Source organism: Pan paniscus, chromosome 7 (assembly GCF_029289425.2).
Source record: "Pan paniscus chromosome 7, NHGRI_mPanPan1-v2.0_pri, whole genome shotgun sequence".
Taxonomy (NCBI): Eukaryota; Metazoa; Chordata; class Mammalia; order Primates; family Hominidae; genus Pan; species Pan paniscus.
Window position 1 is genome coordinate 162,523,215 of NC_073256.2, and position 13,029 is coordinate 162,536,243.

The window sequence follows — 13,029 nt, forward strand, 5'->3', positions numbered from 1 at the left end:
TTTTGACTCCTTGTATCTTCCTCTCATGTGGCATAAAAGTAGTTCTGTCGTTAACTTGTACAACATTGCCACCTGCTGTTAAGAATTGGTAGGTACTGCTTCTGAGAACCTGGCTGCAGATTCTTACCATAGGCAGCAGATGTTGAGAAAGTCTACATGTAGTATTACATATACTAAGTTACAGAGGGTACATCCAAGTAGAGAAAATAATATGTGGGTTAAGATCCATTCTTAAACTTTTTTTTTTTTTTTTGGGACAGAGTCTTGCTGCGATGCCCAGGCTGAAGTGCAGTGGTGCTATCTCAGCTTGCTGCAACCTTCACCTCCTGGGTTCGGGTAGTTCTTCCGCCTCGGCCTCCAGAGTGGCTGGGAGTGCAGGCGCATGCCACCACGCCTGGCTGGTTTTTGTATTTTTGGTAGAGATGGAGTTTCACCGTGTTGGCCGGGCTGGTCTTGAACTCCTGACCTCAAGTGATCCACTGACCTCAGCCTCCCAAAGTGCTGGGATTACATGTGTAAGCCACTATGCTCATCCTCCATCATTAAACTTTTTAATGTGAAATTCTATCATGTACCATTAACCTAACAAGATTTTCTTTCCTATTTCTGACTGGTGCCTTTCCCCTTTTCAGGAGCAATGAAAGCTACTCTGTTAGTTATGTTCTTCTGATGTGACAAAATGTCAAGAAGATAGGAGAAGAGAATATTTTGTTTTGTTGATGCTTTTGTTCCCAAGTGTGACCCTAAACTTAAGCTTTGTAGGAGCTGACATTCTCTCATGTCCCTTCCCTTTACTCATGCCAAAACTATCAACTAGGACATTTTGTGCTTTTGGTTTAAAAGTTAATTGATATTATACCTTGGTTTTATCCAAGAAGTAAAAGTATTTGCCTTTGACAAAAGACTGATACAAGAGCAAATAATCTTTAAAAACAGGGGTGTTAGGTGCTTTCCTCCACTTTTGAGCATATTATCCAAAATGGTCTGTATAATATAAATGAGAATGATGCAGTTTAAGTAAGTATTTTTATACCATTGTCATGGACCCCTGTCATAAAGCCATTTTTCAGTTTGGGAAAGAGGCATATGGGATTTATACAGATTCACTTGTAAATGTTGCATTGGGGATTTTTGTGTAAATTTTCTCAAATAAAGGCTAGCAGAAACAAACAAAAAAAGGGCTAAAGGGAAGAGCACATTCCAGTGAAAGGAAAGCAGGGCTCTGAAACCGAACAGATCCATATCCCAGATCTGCCACCAATAGGCTGTGTAAACTTAAGAAAAGTGACAGTATTTGTTAGCCTCAGGTTCATTTATAAACTGTGTATCCTACCACCGATCATCAAGATGCAGAAAGATTAATTCAGGGGATAGGGATGTACTAGGTGTGCAATGAATAATATTCTCCTTCTATAAATCAGGGAGGGTTGGAAAGGCATGGGAGGCCAAGGTGGGAGGATTCCTTGAGGCTAGGAGTTTGAGACCAACCTGGGCAACATAGAGGCTCTGTCACTAAAAAAGTAAAATAAGACAGGCATGGTGGCCCATGCCTGTAGTCCCAGGTACTTGGGAGGCTGAGGTAGGAGGATCTCTTCAACCGAAGACGTCAAGGTTACAGTGAGCTATGGTCTCACCACTGCACTCCAGGATGGGAGTGAGACATTGCCTATTAAAAAAAAAATCAAGGAGGGTCCCAGTACCACCTGTCCCCCTCTCTGTGCAAACCAGACCTGCATGGTACCATGGTCAAAATGTCTGGTCTTTGGGCCCAGGGGGTGAGGAGCCTCTGAGCCCCACGCTTGATCCTCAAGGTTAAGGAGCAGGAAGCCCAGGAGCTGAGCCCCAGGGAGGGAACTTACCTAGTGAGAGTAGGTTCCCACAGGTCTCCATCATCACATCCTTGTAGAGGCCCCTCTGAGCAGGGATCAGACAGTCCCACTCCTCCTGGGAGAGGGGTACAGCCACATCCTCAAAGGAAACCACGATGTGGAATGACAAGATCTTGATGCAGCCCTCAGGTCAGGACCTGGAGGGAGAAGATATTAGGCTCAGGACTGGTAAAATCCCTCTGGGAACATGTACCTGTCTTCCCCACTAATGTGAACTCTTTGAGGCAGACACTATATTGGCTCATCTTGGTGTGCCCCAACCCTGACCTCTACTGTACCTGGTCCAGGGACAGTAAAACAGTGAGAAGTACATTTCAGGGACTTGAACTCACGAACTGAGGATATCGGTGGAGACAGGGAGCTGTCCACCCTCTGGGACCAGCTCCTTATAGACAGACTCCTGCCGAGAAAAGGCTGAGGTCACATGGAAGAGACTCCATGAGGACCACTCACTTGGAGCCCACCAAGAAGGAGCTGCATGACGGCCATCACTAGGTCTCTGAGCTTGTCCTGAGGTGTGGGCAGAGCTGTAGGGAGAGGAGGGTGATGGAGCCTGACCAACCTTCTGCTCCCCACAGGTGCTCTGAGGCTTCTAAGCCTAGACATTTTGTGGTAGCAGAGACCCAATTATGAGCTGCCTGAACACCCCAGGAAAGGTGGATGAACTAAGTAGCCAGTGGTCTCTGAGACCATATCCCCTCCCCAATTTTCTGCCATACCTCTCCATGTCTCAAGAGAGGCCTTCCTGAGGCCCCTGGGATGACAGCATCCTGAGGCCACCATGTGAAAGCCAGGACTGTGGAGGTGCCCTTGGCCAGGAGAGACAATGGACTGCGTTTCCCAGGCCCACCTATGAGGTCCTGCGCAGACGGCAAACAGCTGAGAACAGCGGACCAGGCTCTGGTGCTAAGGCAGCGAATGAGCAAATGGAGAAGTTGACACATATGCGTGACACACAGACACAACGCCCAGGTGGTGTCAGGTAATGACAAAGGATGCAAAAAATGAATGACGCAGCACGAGGGCAGCGACTGGTGGTAGGAGATATTTTACACAGGATGGCCAGGGAAGACACCTCCGATAAAGTGACAACAAATCAGAGATCTGGATGGAGCGAGGGTAGGCACCATGTGGTTATCAGTGAGGTACATCCCAGGCAGGAGGAGGGCACAAGTGCAAAGGCTCTGAGATGCAAGCACACCTGTGTTCAAGAATGGGCAAGGAAGCCAGAGGGGCTCAAACAGACTAGGGGAGGGTAAAAGAGGTGGGTACCCTCTGGGGTGGGTACCTCGTAAGCCTTAGGGCAATGGGTTTTATTCTGAATGGATGGGAAGTGCCTGGAATGTCTGGGAAGAGTCATATGACCTCAGATGTGGTCTCTACAGCTGCTGCTTTGAGGGTGCTTTGAATAGACTATGGGGTGGGGGTAAGGAACAAAAACAGGAAACCAGTCAGAAGGTTCTAGCAACAATCCAGCTAGAGATGAATGTCCTGGACCAGACTGGTGGTGGCAGAAGTGACAAAAAGCAGCCAGATTATGGATACATTTCAAAGGTACCATCAATAGGATTTGCAGATGAATTTCATGTAGGACGAGACACCAAGATTTTTGGCCTGAGCAACTGAAATTATGAAATTTCCATATACTCAAAAGAGTAAGACTGCAGAAAGATTAAATGTAAAAGTTGTCTTGTATACAGTAATGTTTAAGATACCTATTAGATTTATAAATGGAAAATTAGGGCATTTGGATATACAAGTTGAAAATTCAGGAGTGAGGTTGGGCTGGCTGGGTATATAATGAAAACTGTCAGTACACAGATGACATCTAAAACCACAAATCTGGTTTTATTTTAGCAGTGACATGTGTCACTCCCACAAAAGCCTTCCCAATTGGCCTCAGCATACACAACAAGTCACCTCCCCACAGCCCTCTACACATAAACAAATTCCTTAGTTTAGTTCAGGAGGAAATGCGCCCTTTTCCTTCCGCTCTAGGTGACCGCAAGGCCCAGTTCTCGTCACCAAGATGTTAAGGGAAGTTTGCCAAGAGGCATCTGAAAGGAAATAAGGGGAATGGAGTGACCACAAAGGAAAGCCAAGAGAACGTTGGAGACACGTTCTAGAGCCCTGGCATTTCACAACAAACTCTGGAACAAACCCTGTCTCATCATCATTTAAGCCTTTGTTGGACAGACTTTCTGACTGGCCGCTGAACATAAGCTCATTGATGTCTTCACAGTCTCCAGCTGAGGCACACCTTGGTCAGAGGGAATCTTCCAGTCCTCAGACAGGGCTTGCCTTTGACTGGCCCCTGCTGCTTATGCCCTTTGTGAATCACAAGCGGTACCTCTTAGTGTACTCTGCCTTCACTCCTAAACGCATGCGGCAGGCATGTAATGCTGCTATTAGGCGCATGGGCTCTGGACTCGAATAGGACTGAGTTCTAACCTTGGATCCACCACTTACTCATGCAGAGGTCTCAGGTAAGTGACTTGAGTTTTTCCACAGACCATAAAATGAGATTGACACTACTCCTTAAGTGACTATATTGCGTTAAGTGAGAATATGTATAAAATGCTCAGCACAGTATTAGCAAACCGCAAACAATACTAAGTCTCAATTGTCCTAATCAGTAAGTCAGCATTTACCGAGTGCCTACTAAATGAATGAGTGTTGAGCTTGTTCCAGCCCATCTGTGAGATATCACCTCCTGCCTATTCCTTTCCTTCCCCAAAACAGAAGTTCCTTCACACCACAGCTCTCACAGCTTTACCCTTTCAATCAATACATTCCTGCTAAATGAAATGCACTTTTCTCTCTTCTGAAAAAAAAAAAAAGCACAATTCAGCTCATCCCCTGACATTGCCCAAACTCCCTTCCTCTGCGAGATCTTTTTATCCATCTGGCTTCCCTGCCTCAGTGTTGCTCGGGAGCGTGGATGACAGCCCGTAGACCTGCACGCCCCGCTGCCTCCGCTCGTGCCTCACACCACCCTCGCCCTGCCCGCCCCTCGGTCAACACAAAGCGGGCGCTCAGCACCCCGCAGCCGCCCTCGACGCGTCCTCTACGGGTCACTGAGGCCGCGGGGCCCGACCTTCGGCCTCTCAGAACCACGGCACCGTCCCTGCCCGCCCCAGCGCCACTCCGGCACCTCCGCACCAGGGGCCCTAGCTCGGGACTCACTCGGCTCGACCACGGGAAGGGAAGGAGCGCGAACGCGAAACCCCGAGCCGCGGCGAGCCAAACCCCCTGGGCCGGAAATGCCTAATCTGAACTTCCGCCCTGCCCTTCGGCTCAGCAACCAATTGAATTCCAGGTTTCGTGGGTCCGCTCTAGGCGGCTGATAGTACTCAATGCTCCGGCAGTCCTGTTCCTTCCCGGTCACGTCCCTACCAGCCCTTGGCGGAATCTGCGGGCGAGAGGGCGCAGGTGCAGAGGTGCCGCCGGCGGCGTGCGGCTGCGAAGGAAGGACCCCAACACCGAGCGTTCCTGCGGACGCTCCTCAACCGGGGGTTGTTCTCCGTGCTCTGGACCCCGGCCCTTCCTGACCTAGGACGTCTCGCCGCGCACTGTCCCCCTCTCTCGGGCGACTTTCCCCCCATCTCCAAGTAGTGATCGAGCTCAGAATCCAGCTCGCGCCCGCTGTGCACCTAGCACTTCCCACCTGTAGTCTTTTGACCTCATCGCCCCCTCTAGAAGGCTGCTGCCATCGCTTAAATGAGGAAGCCGAGGTGCAGAGAGGTTTCAGAACTATTGCGGTGGAGCTGGAATTCGAGAACCAACCACTCGGTGCTGAGACGCGCTTGCGGAACGGGCGGCGGGCGGGGGTGAAGCGGAGTGAGGGGAGAGGCCAGGTGCGACCCGGGCAGGTGAGGAGCACGGGCCCGGAGGGAGGACTTACGAGAATGGAAAGGAAAGCAGCCCGTCTTCAGTGGGACAGTGGGAGCATTAAGATGTCAGAGAATGAGCAGTTGTGGGAAGAGCCATAGGGTATCTTATTTTTTAGAGACGGGGTTTTGCTCTGTCGCCCAGGCTGCAACCTCGACCTCCCGGGCTCAAGCGATCCTCCTGCCTCAGCCTCCCGAGTAACTGGGACTACAAGCAACGCGCCACCACACTAAATCTTTAATTTTCGGGGGGGAGGTTGAAGGTGGGGGCGGGACAGGGTCTCTCTCCGTCTCCCAGGCCAGAGTGCAGTGGCGCAATTACGGCCCAACTCCTGGGCTCAAGCGATCCTCCCACCTCAGCCTCCGGAGTAGCTGGGACCACAGGCGCCCACCACCACGCCCAGCTAGTTTTTGTATTTTTTTTGTAGAGGTGGTGTTTTGCCATGTTTCCCAGGCTGGTCTTGAACTCCTGAGCGCAAGTGATCCACCCGTCTCAGCCTTCCAAAGTGCTGGGATTACAGGTGTCAGCCACCACGCCCGGCCCTAAATATTTTTTTAAAAGTTGGATTTTTCATGGTGCCCAAGGGAAGAGACACTCCTTTCCTTTTACTAAGACCATTTCTTTTAGAAAACTTTGTAATAGGAAAATCTTTCTTTGCCCTCTTGAAATGTATGTAAATTTTTTAAAAAGCTGCATAAGCCTCTTGCCAGTTTTATAAACCAGGAATTTCTTTCTTAAGGACCTTGGAGTCATTTCTTTGAAATAAAAAGGCCAAGGAAGATAGCTTCCCTCCTTGTCTCTGTGGGAGTTTAGCAGATGGCTGGCTCCAAGTTGCAATTACCTGCTTGTCATAGAGACATGAGGTTTATTTTAACTTTGGATAAAGGCAGTTAGCTAACACAGATGGCCGCCCCAAGTACCACGTACCTGCCTTCTCGTTTAGAAACACTGTGGGCATTAGGGGCAACTCATGCAGAAGACCCAGGAATCTTCCAGGTATACTCCATGGGATGCCTGTTCCACTCTGGCCCATTGGCACAAGCTAGCCTTTTCTTTTAAGGATAGTGGGGTCCGTTCTGAGAGCGGCCTTTGCAACATCTCTCACTTCCCCTGTTGACTGTTATTTCTTTTCTTCCTGCTTTCCTACTCCCTTGATCCCAAACTCACTAGGGGTATTTAGTGAGCACTGACTGTTGCAGTAAGACTCTAGCCAAGGAAGACGAAGAGACAGTTGGAGACCAAAGAGAACTTTAATTCGGGCACCGGAGCCTACAGCAGGCTCATGCCCAAAATGGCTACCGACCCAGACAAAGAAAGCAGGCTTGCTTATATGTCGTTTCAGGCGTGAAAAGCAAGGCAGGATACAAGTTTCAGACAGAGACAGTAAATTATTCAACCTGTGACAATTCTGAGAAAACTTACATTTAGTTATCTTGACCAGTCAACCTTGAAGCTGGACAGAGCTGGGGTAAGGGAAAACAGGAATTACGGAAGTATGAGGGAGTCGCGAGGCCGGAGATAAGCTTGGAAAGTTGAGATAAGCTCGCAGGTGCAACTTCTTAGCAATGCTGAGAGGGGCTGCTTAAATTTCTTAGCCTATGTATAACTTCTAAATAGCCTACACTAAATGGTAACTATTACCTATGTTGTGTTTGTTATTTTAAACTTTAATGTTATTTATTTTATTTCATTTTCCTTCCACATTACCTCTGCTGTTAGCAGCTTTGAGAAATGCTGCTATAGGATGTGGGAAGTCATTAAAGGATTTAAGCAGGGAGAGGCAAGATCAGATTAACGTTTCAGAAAAATATTTACTGTTTTCCAGCTGAAACTAGTAGAGTACAATTTACTTTCTGGTCACAGCACACAGCAGTCACATCCTGGAGGAACTGTACTTCTCTAAGATCTAGTCTGTCCGTGGTTTAAATGACCTTTAGCACATTGTCTTTATTACTTTGTACTCTGCTTTCAGCAGTCTGCTCTTCCATGGCTAAGGGGGCAGAACTGTTATTTTTAGGGTTTTCCACATCCAGTATGTTCATAAGATTTCTACCCTGTGTGAACTTCCAGATGTCGAATAAAGGCTGGATGCTGACCAAAGACCTTTCCACATTTTTTACATGTGTGTAGGGTTGCTCACCAGTAGTATTCCCCTGATGCTTCATAATGGTTGATCCCAGAGAGAATGCCCTTTCACACTCATTACATTCATAGGGTTTCTCTCCAGTGTGAGTTCTGTGATGGGAAATTAGGTTAGAACTTTAAACAAAGGCCTTTCCACATTTGTTACACTGATAAGGCTTATTTCCAATGTGGATTCTTTGGTGTTACACAAGATTAGAGCTGTAGTTGAAGGTTTTCCCACACTCTGCCTTCATAGAACTTGTCTTTATAGTGAAATCTCTGGTGTTTTCTAAATTGTGTTAGTCCTTCTTAAGGCTTACCATGTTCACTACACTACACAATTCCTCTCCATGGTAACTATTTGGGTGCTCATTAAAGGCTGTACTCTGACATTCTGCATGTTTTTGAGATTTCATTAGGATGTGGGCTTTCTGGTGATTGTTAAAATGTGAGTTATCTGAAGCTGTGTCCAGATGAATTACGTTGATAGGTTTTCTCTTTTGTGGGAACATTCAGATATGCTACAGGGTTTGAGGTCAAGTCTAGGATGCTGTCAACATTGTTATACTCCTGGCTTTTCTCCCATGGAATGTTTTTATGGATCACTGTGATTTATCTTCACATGTACTTGACTAGTACTTTCTTAAACATTTTCTTAGTTTTCCTCTACAAAGATTTCCCTGATATTTCTCTAGTAGACTCACAACTCTGTAGGCTTTAAAAAAGTTGGGTGCTTAGTCAATATCTCCTTTTTAACACATACCACCCACTGTGGTTTCATGCTTTGGGGGTTCCTTTTGGAGAGGCAACTCTTTGTTATCTGCCTCACAACCTGAAGAAATACAGCAAGCAGGAAACATGGCATAATAAAAAGACCACAGCCTTTTAATTCTAAAGGCCAAGATTCTACATTTCCTCTTCTCCTTTCCAGACAACTTAGTCCCAAAGGTATAAAGTAAAGCTGAGCAAGGTAGCATCCATACCAGGGCTGGGGGAACCAAAGCAGGAAAGAGCAGCAAGGTGGAGGCCATCCGTATAGCAAGACTGGCACAGTGTGTCCAGCCTAAGCAGGCTGAAGATGTCTTCATGGAAGGGCAGAGGCAGAAGGGCAAGAGGCAGGGGTTACAGTGAGCCAAGATTGCACCATTGCACTCCAGCCTGGGCAACAGAGCAAAACTCTGTCTCAAAAAAAAAAAAAAAAAAAAAAAAAAAGATGAAACCCCTATTTGTAAGACTAAAACTATAAAACTTTTAGAAAAAAAAAAAGGTATAAATTTTTGTGACCTAGAGTTAGGCAATAGTTTCTTATAAGTGACACCACAAACGCAACCAAATATAAGATAGGTTGGACTTCAAAATGAAAAACTTTCGTGCTTCAAGAAATGCCATCAAGAAAGTGAAAATACAACCTATAGAATGGGAGAAAATACTTGCAAATCATATATCTGATAAGGGCACAATATCCAGAATATATAAATAACTTTTACGACTTGTCTAAACAGACTACCATAGGCTAAATGGCTTTGACAACAATTTATTTCTCACAGTTCTGGAGGCTGAAGCCCAAGATCAGGGTGCCAGCTGGCCGTTCTTGGTGAAGGTGGCTCCCTGGTTTGCAGACTGTTGTTTTCACACAGCACCTTTGCCTAGCGGAAATGGGAAGCCTCGGGCCCTTCGTCCTAATCCTGTCTTGGGCCTCCACCCTCATTACCGCATCTGAACCATCTCAGTGGGGACTGGGTTTCAACACAGGCATTTTGTGGTGGACACAAACATTCTGCTATAGCGCAACTCGACAATAAAAAACATCCCAACTGTAAAGGAGCTGGAAAGGCAGAAAGCTAAGGTCAGTGGGGGATGCTCTGAGCGTCTGAAGACAGCGCAGCTATCCGTAAGGATCACATGCGGCTTCCCTCGCCTCCAGCTGCGCAAGGGCAGGTGCGGGCAAGGAAGTCCCACTGGGGCTTTTGGGGACCCAGCACAGCTCGGGCGAGTGGGTGAGGGTAGAGAGGATGCCTCAGTGCGTCCGGACACCACCGAGACCATAGTCCCCCAAGGGCACCTAGAGTGGATCCAGCTGTGTTCAAGTCCAGAAGCTGCCTCAGGGCTTCTCAGGACCACACTTCCCGCCCAGGTTGTTTCCTCCCTCTGGGAGCAGGAAAGGAGATGAGTCTTGGGGTGTGCGTGGGACTGCTGGCCTGGTGCTGCTGTCAGCTCTGAACCCTCCCCCGATCTCTCCAGGAACGCACAGTTAGGCTTTTCGCGCTAGTCCCCCTGGTAGGCCTGGCCGTCTGGGACGCTCGGGCTTCCTTCCCTGACGGGCTGCAGGGTCTTTTGTGGCGTTTCTGTCTCCTTCGCTGCAGTGTGATCTATTGTAAACAGTGGTAAATCCACATGGGTCTGCTGCAGCCTCAATTCTTGCCTCCTCAGAAGAAAGAATTTGACGGAGAGGCATGAAGCATAAGGCAGAGGGAAAGATGGAGGCAAGTTTTAGAGCAGGAGTGAACATTTATTAAAAAGCTTTAGAGCAGGAACAAAAGGAAGTAAAGTACACTTGGAAGAAGGCCAAGTGGGCCACTCAAGAGATCAAGTGCACAGTTTGACCCTTGACTTGGGGTTTTATACATTGGCAAGGTTGTGGCGGTCGGGGGTTGGGGAGCATCCCTTCTCCTCTGATTCCTCCCTTGGGGTGGGCTGTCCACATGTGCAGGGTGGAAGTGGGGACACATGCCCAGTGTGTTTACTGGAGTTGTGTGTATGCTCACTTAAGGTGTTTCTTTCCTCACCAGTTGAGTCTTCTAATAAGGTATCAACCGGTTAAACTCTGCCACTTCACCGCCCTGTGTGCATGCTCAAGCCCACTTGCCCAACTCCTAAGATCTCATTGGGAAGCTGCTGATCACCAGCTTCAGGTTTTTTCTATCTGTTGGGAGACTGCCTTTCCCTGGTGCTGGCAGCAACCAATTCTTATTTGAGAGAGACAACTAACAACTACCTGACTGTCCCCTGATGGTCACCTGGTGTTCCTGGTGGGTGGGGGGGCTCTCCTGACTGCCTGACTACCTACTGTAACACTATCACCCCCACTGAAGCTCCAGAGCTCTTGTGGAAGACGTTATCCACTGAGCCTCTTCCCAAGAAGCAAGATTTTGACTTTACTAAACCCTCCACAATCTGTCAGATACAGCGCTGCATGGATAAATAGCTGTGGATGACTGACCCAGGAAGGTGCTGGGGTAAGCGGGCTCCTGAGAGACAAACATGCTCGAGAGAGAACTTTCTATTCAGTCAGCCTTTGAGCAAACGCTTCTGTTACATACAGCAGGCATGGTGTATTAGTCTTGTCTTAGACCGGGCGCAGTGGCTCATGCCTGTAATCCCAGCACTTTGGGAGGCTGAGGTGGGCAGATCACAAGGTCAGGAGATCGAGAACATCCTGGCTAACACGGTGAAACCCCATCTCTACCAAAAATACAAAAAATTAGCCAGGCAAGGTGGTGGGTGCCTGTAGTCCCAGCTACTCAGGAGGCTGAGGCAGGAGAATGGTGGGAACCTGGGAGGCAGAGCTTGCAGTGAGCCGAGATCGTGCCACTGCACTCCAGCCTGGGTGACAGAGCGAGACTCCATCTCAAAAAAAAAAAAAAAACAAAAACAGAAAAAAGAAAGTCTTTTTTTTCATTGCTATATTCTCTCATTGCTGAGATTGGGCAATTTATATTTTTTTAAAAAAGGTTTAAGAACCAGGGGAGCTGACGGCATAAACCTCTGTCCCAGGGCTGGAGAAAATGAAATTAGATGTCTCAGCTCAAGGTGAGACAGGAATAAAGGGGCAAATTCCTCTTGCTCCACTTTTTCTATTTCACATCCCCAACAGATTGGATGATGTGCACCCATGTTGGGAAGGTGAATCTACCTTGCTGATTCAAATGCTAATCTCATCCAGAAGTGCCCTTGCCCAGAAATAATGTTTAATCTGGGCACCCCATGGCTAGTCAAGTTGACAGGTAAAGTTAACCATTCCAGTAATTATTATCGTTTTTTCCTACTTCACAGATAAGGGACCTAAATAATATAGAAGCTGAGTAATTTGGCCAAGGTCACACTTCTAATAATTGACCAAACTAGAACCCAGGTAGACTGGTGCCCATGCACTATCATGTACTGACCAGCTGAAAAGTCTAAGACTTTGACCCAAGCTTAGAGATCTTGGGCAAGTCCCTTAAGCTCTCTGAGAATCCATTTCCTTCATTTATAAAATGGAGATAATAACAAAATGTATGTCATCTACCTCATTAGTTAGTTGTAAGATCAAGTGAACTGTTAATAACTGGACATGAACTAATTGTTGTTAGTGTTCTCAGAGCCATATTTGCCAGCAAATGTGCTTTTGATAGCTTAGGACTATCTTTAACTGTTTATGAAAGAAGCATATGCTAAAACCTTGCAAAATCCAGTCTAAGTAAATATGACTGTTATGGGAAGGCCATCTCTGGAGTTGGGCCCTTTATAAAGAAGATTCCAAGGCTCCGATACCTGCCTTCTCTTCAGGACATGCACATTCCTGTCCTGCATTTTCACTGATTTTTGTGAGATGCTTATAGTCAGGAAAATTTATAGCAGTACCCATTCCCAAGCATTCACTTTAACTATGGAAATATATGGTTATTTTTTTCCTTAATTGATATCATATTCTTTTTTTTCATCTTCCTTCTTGGTATATATTTTCTTATAATTTTTCCTAACTTAAAAATTAGATGATAATTTTTTTGGCTTTAATTTCTTGTATGATGGTGTCTTTAATGACTTTGTGCCTTTCATTTATTTACTGACATCCATTCTCCTATATTTTATTTTATTTTTTGAGACAGGGTCTCTGTCTTCTAGGCTGGAGTGCAGGGTGGTGCAGTCATGGCTTACTGCAACCTTGTAGGCATTTCTTTATAGCAATGCAAGAATGGCCTAACGCAGCTGTGATGTGAAACTGCTGTCAATGGGGGAACTGTGCATTGCAAAGGGCTGGATCCTGTGCATTCTCTCTCCTCTTGTTGTAAGAAAATGACATACCACTTGAGCCTGGTGTGTGTGCCATTTGTTTTAATGACCCAAAATCATGCACAGGCCTTCC

At 46.9% G+C, this 13,029-nt stretch overlaps 1 protein-coding gene and 1 pseudogene across 1 annotated transcript in view; one reads left to right on the forward strand and one right to left on the reverse strand.

The window, feature by feature from the left end:
* Positions 1–4,307, reverse strand: part of LOC117977982 (zinc finger protein 252-like) — a 41,085-nt gene extending 36,778 nt beyond the window's left edge. The window contains 4 exon segments of the mRNA XM_063606537.1: positions 1,860–2,019; positions 2,343–2,416; positions 4,088–4,149; positions 4,240–4,307. Of these exon segments, the coding sequence (XP_063462607.1) occupies positions 1,860–2,019; positions 2,343–2,416; positions 4,088–4,149; positions 4,240–4,307 (364 nt within the window).
* An 802-nt stretch (positions 4,308–5,109) lies between these two features.
* On the forward strand, positions 5,110–8,294 carry LOC117981553 (putative uncharacterized protein ZNF252P-AS1; annotated as a pseudogene).
* Positions 8,295–13,029: the final 4,735 nt, after the last annotated feature.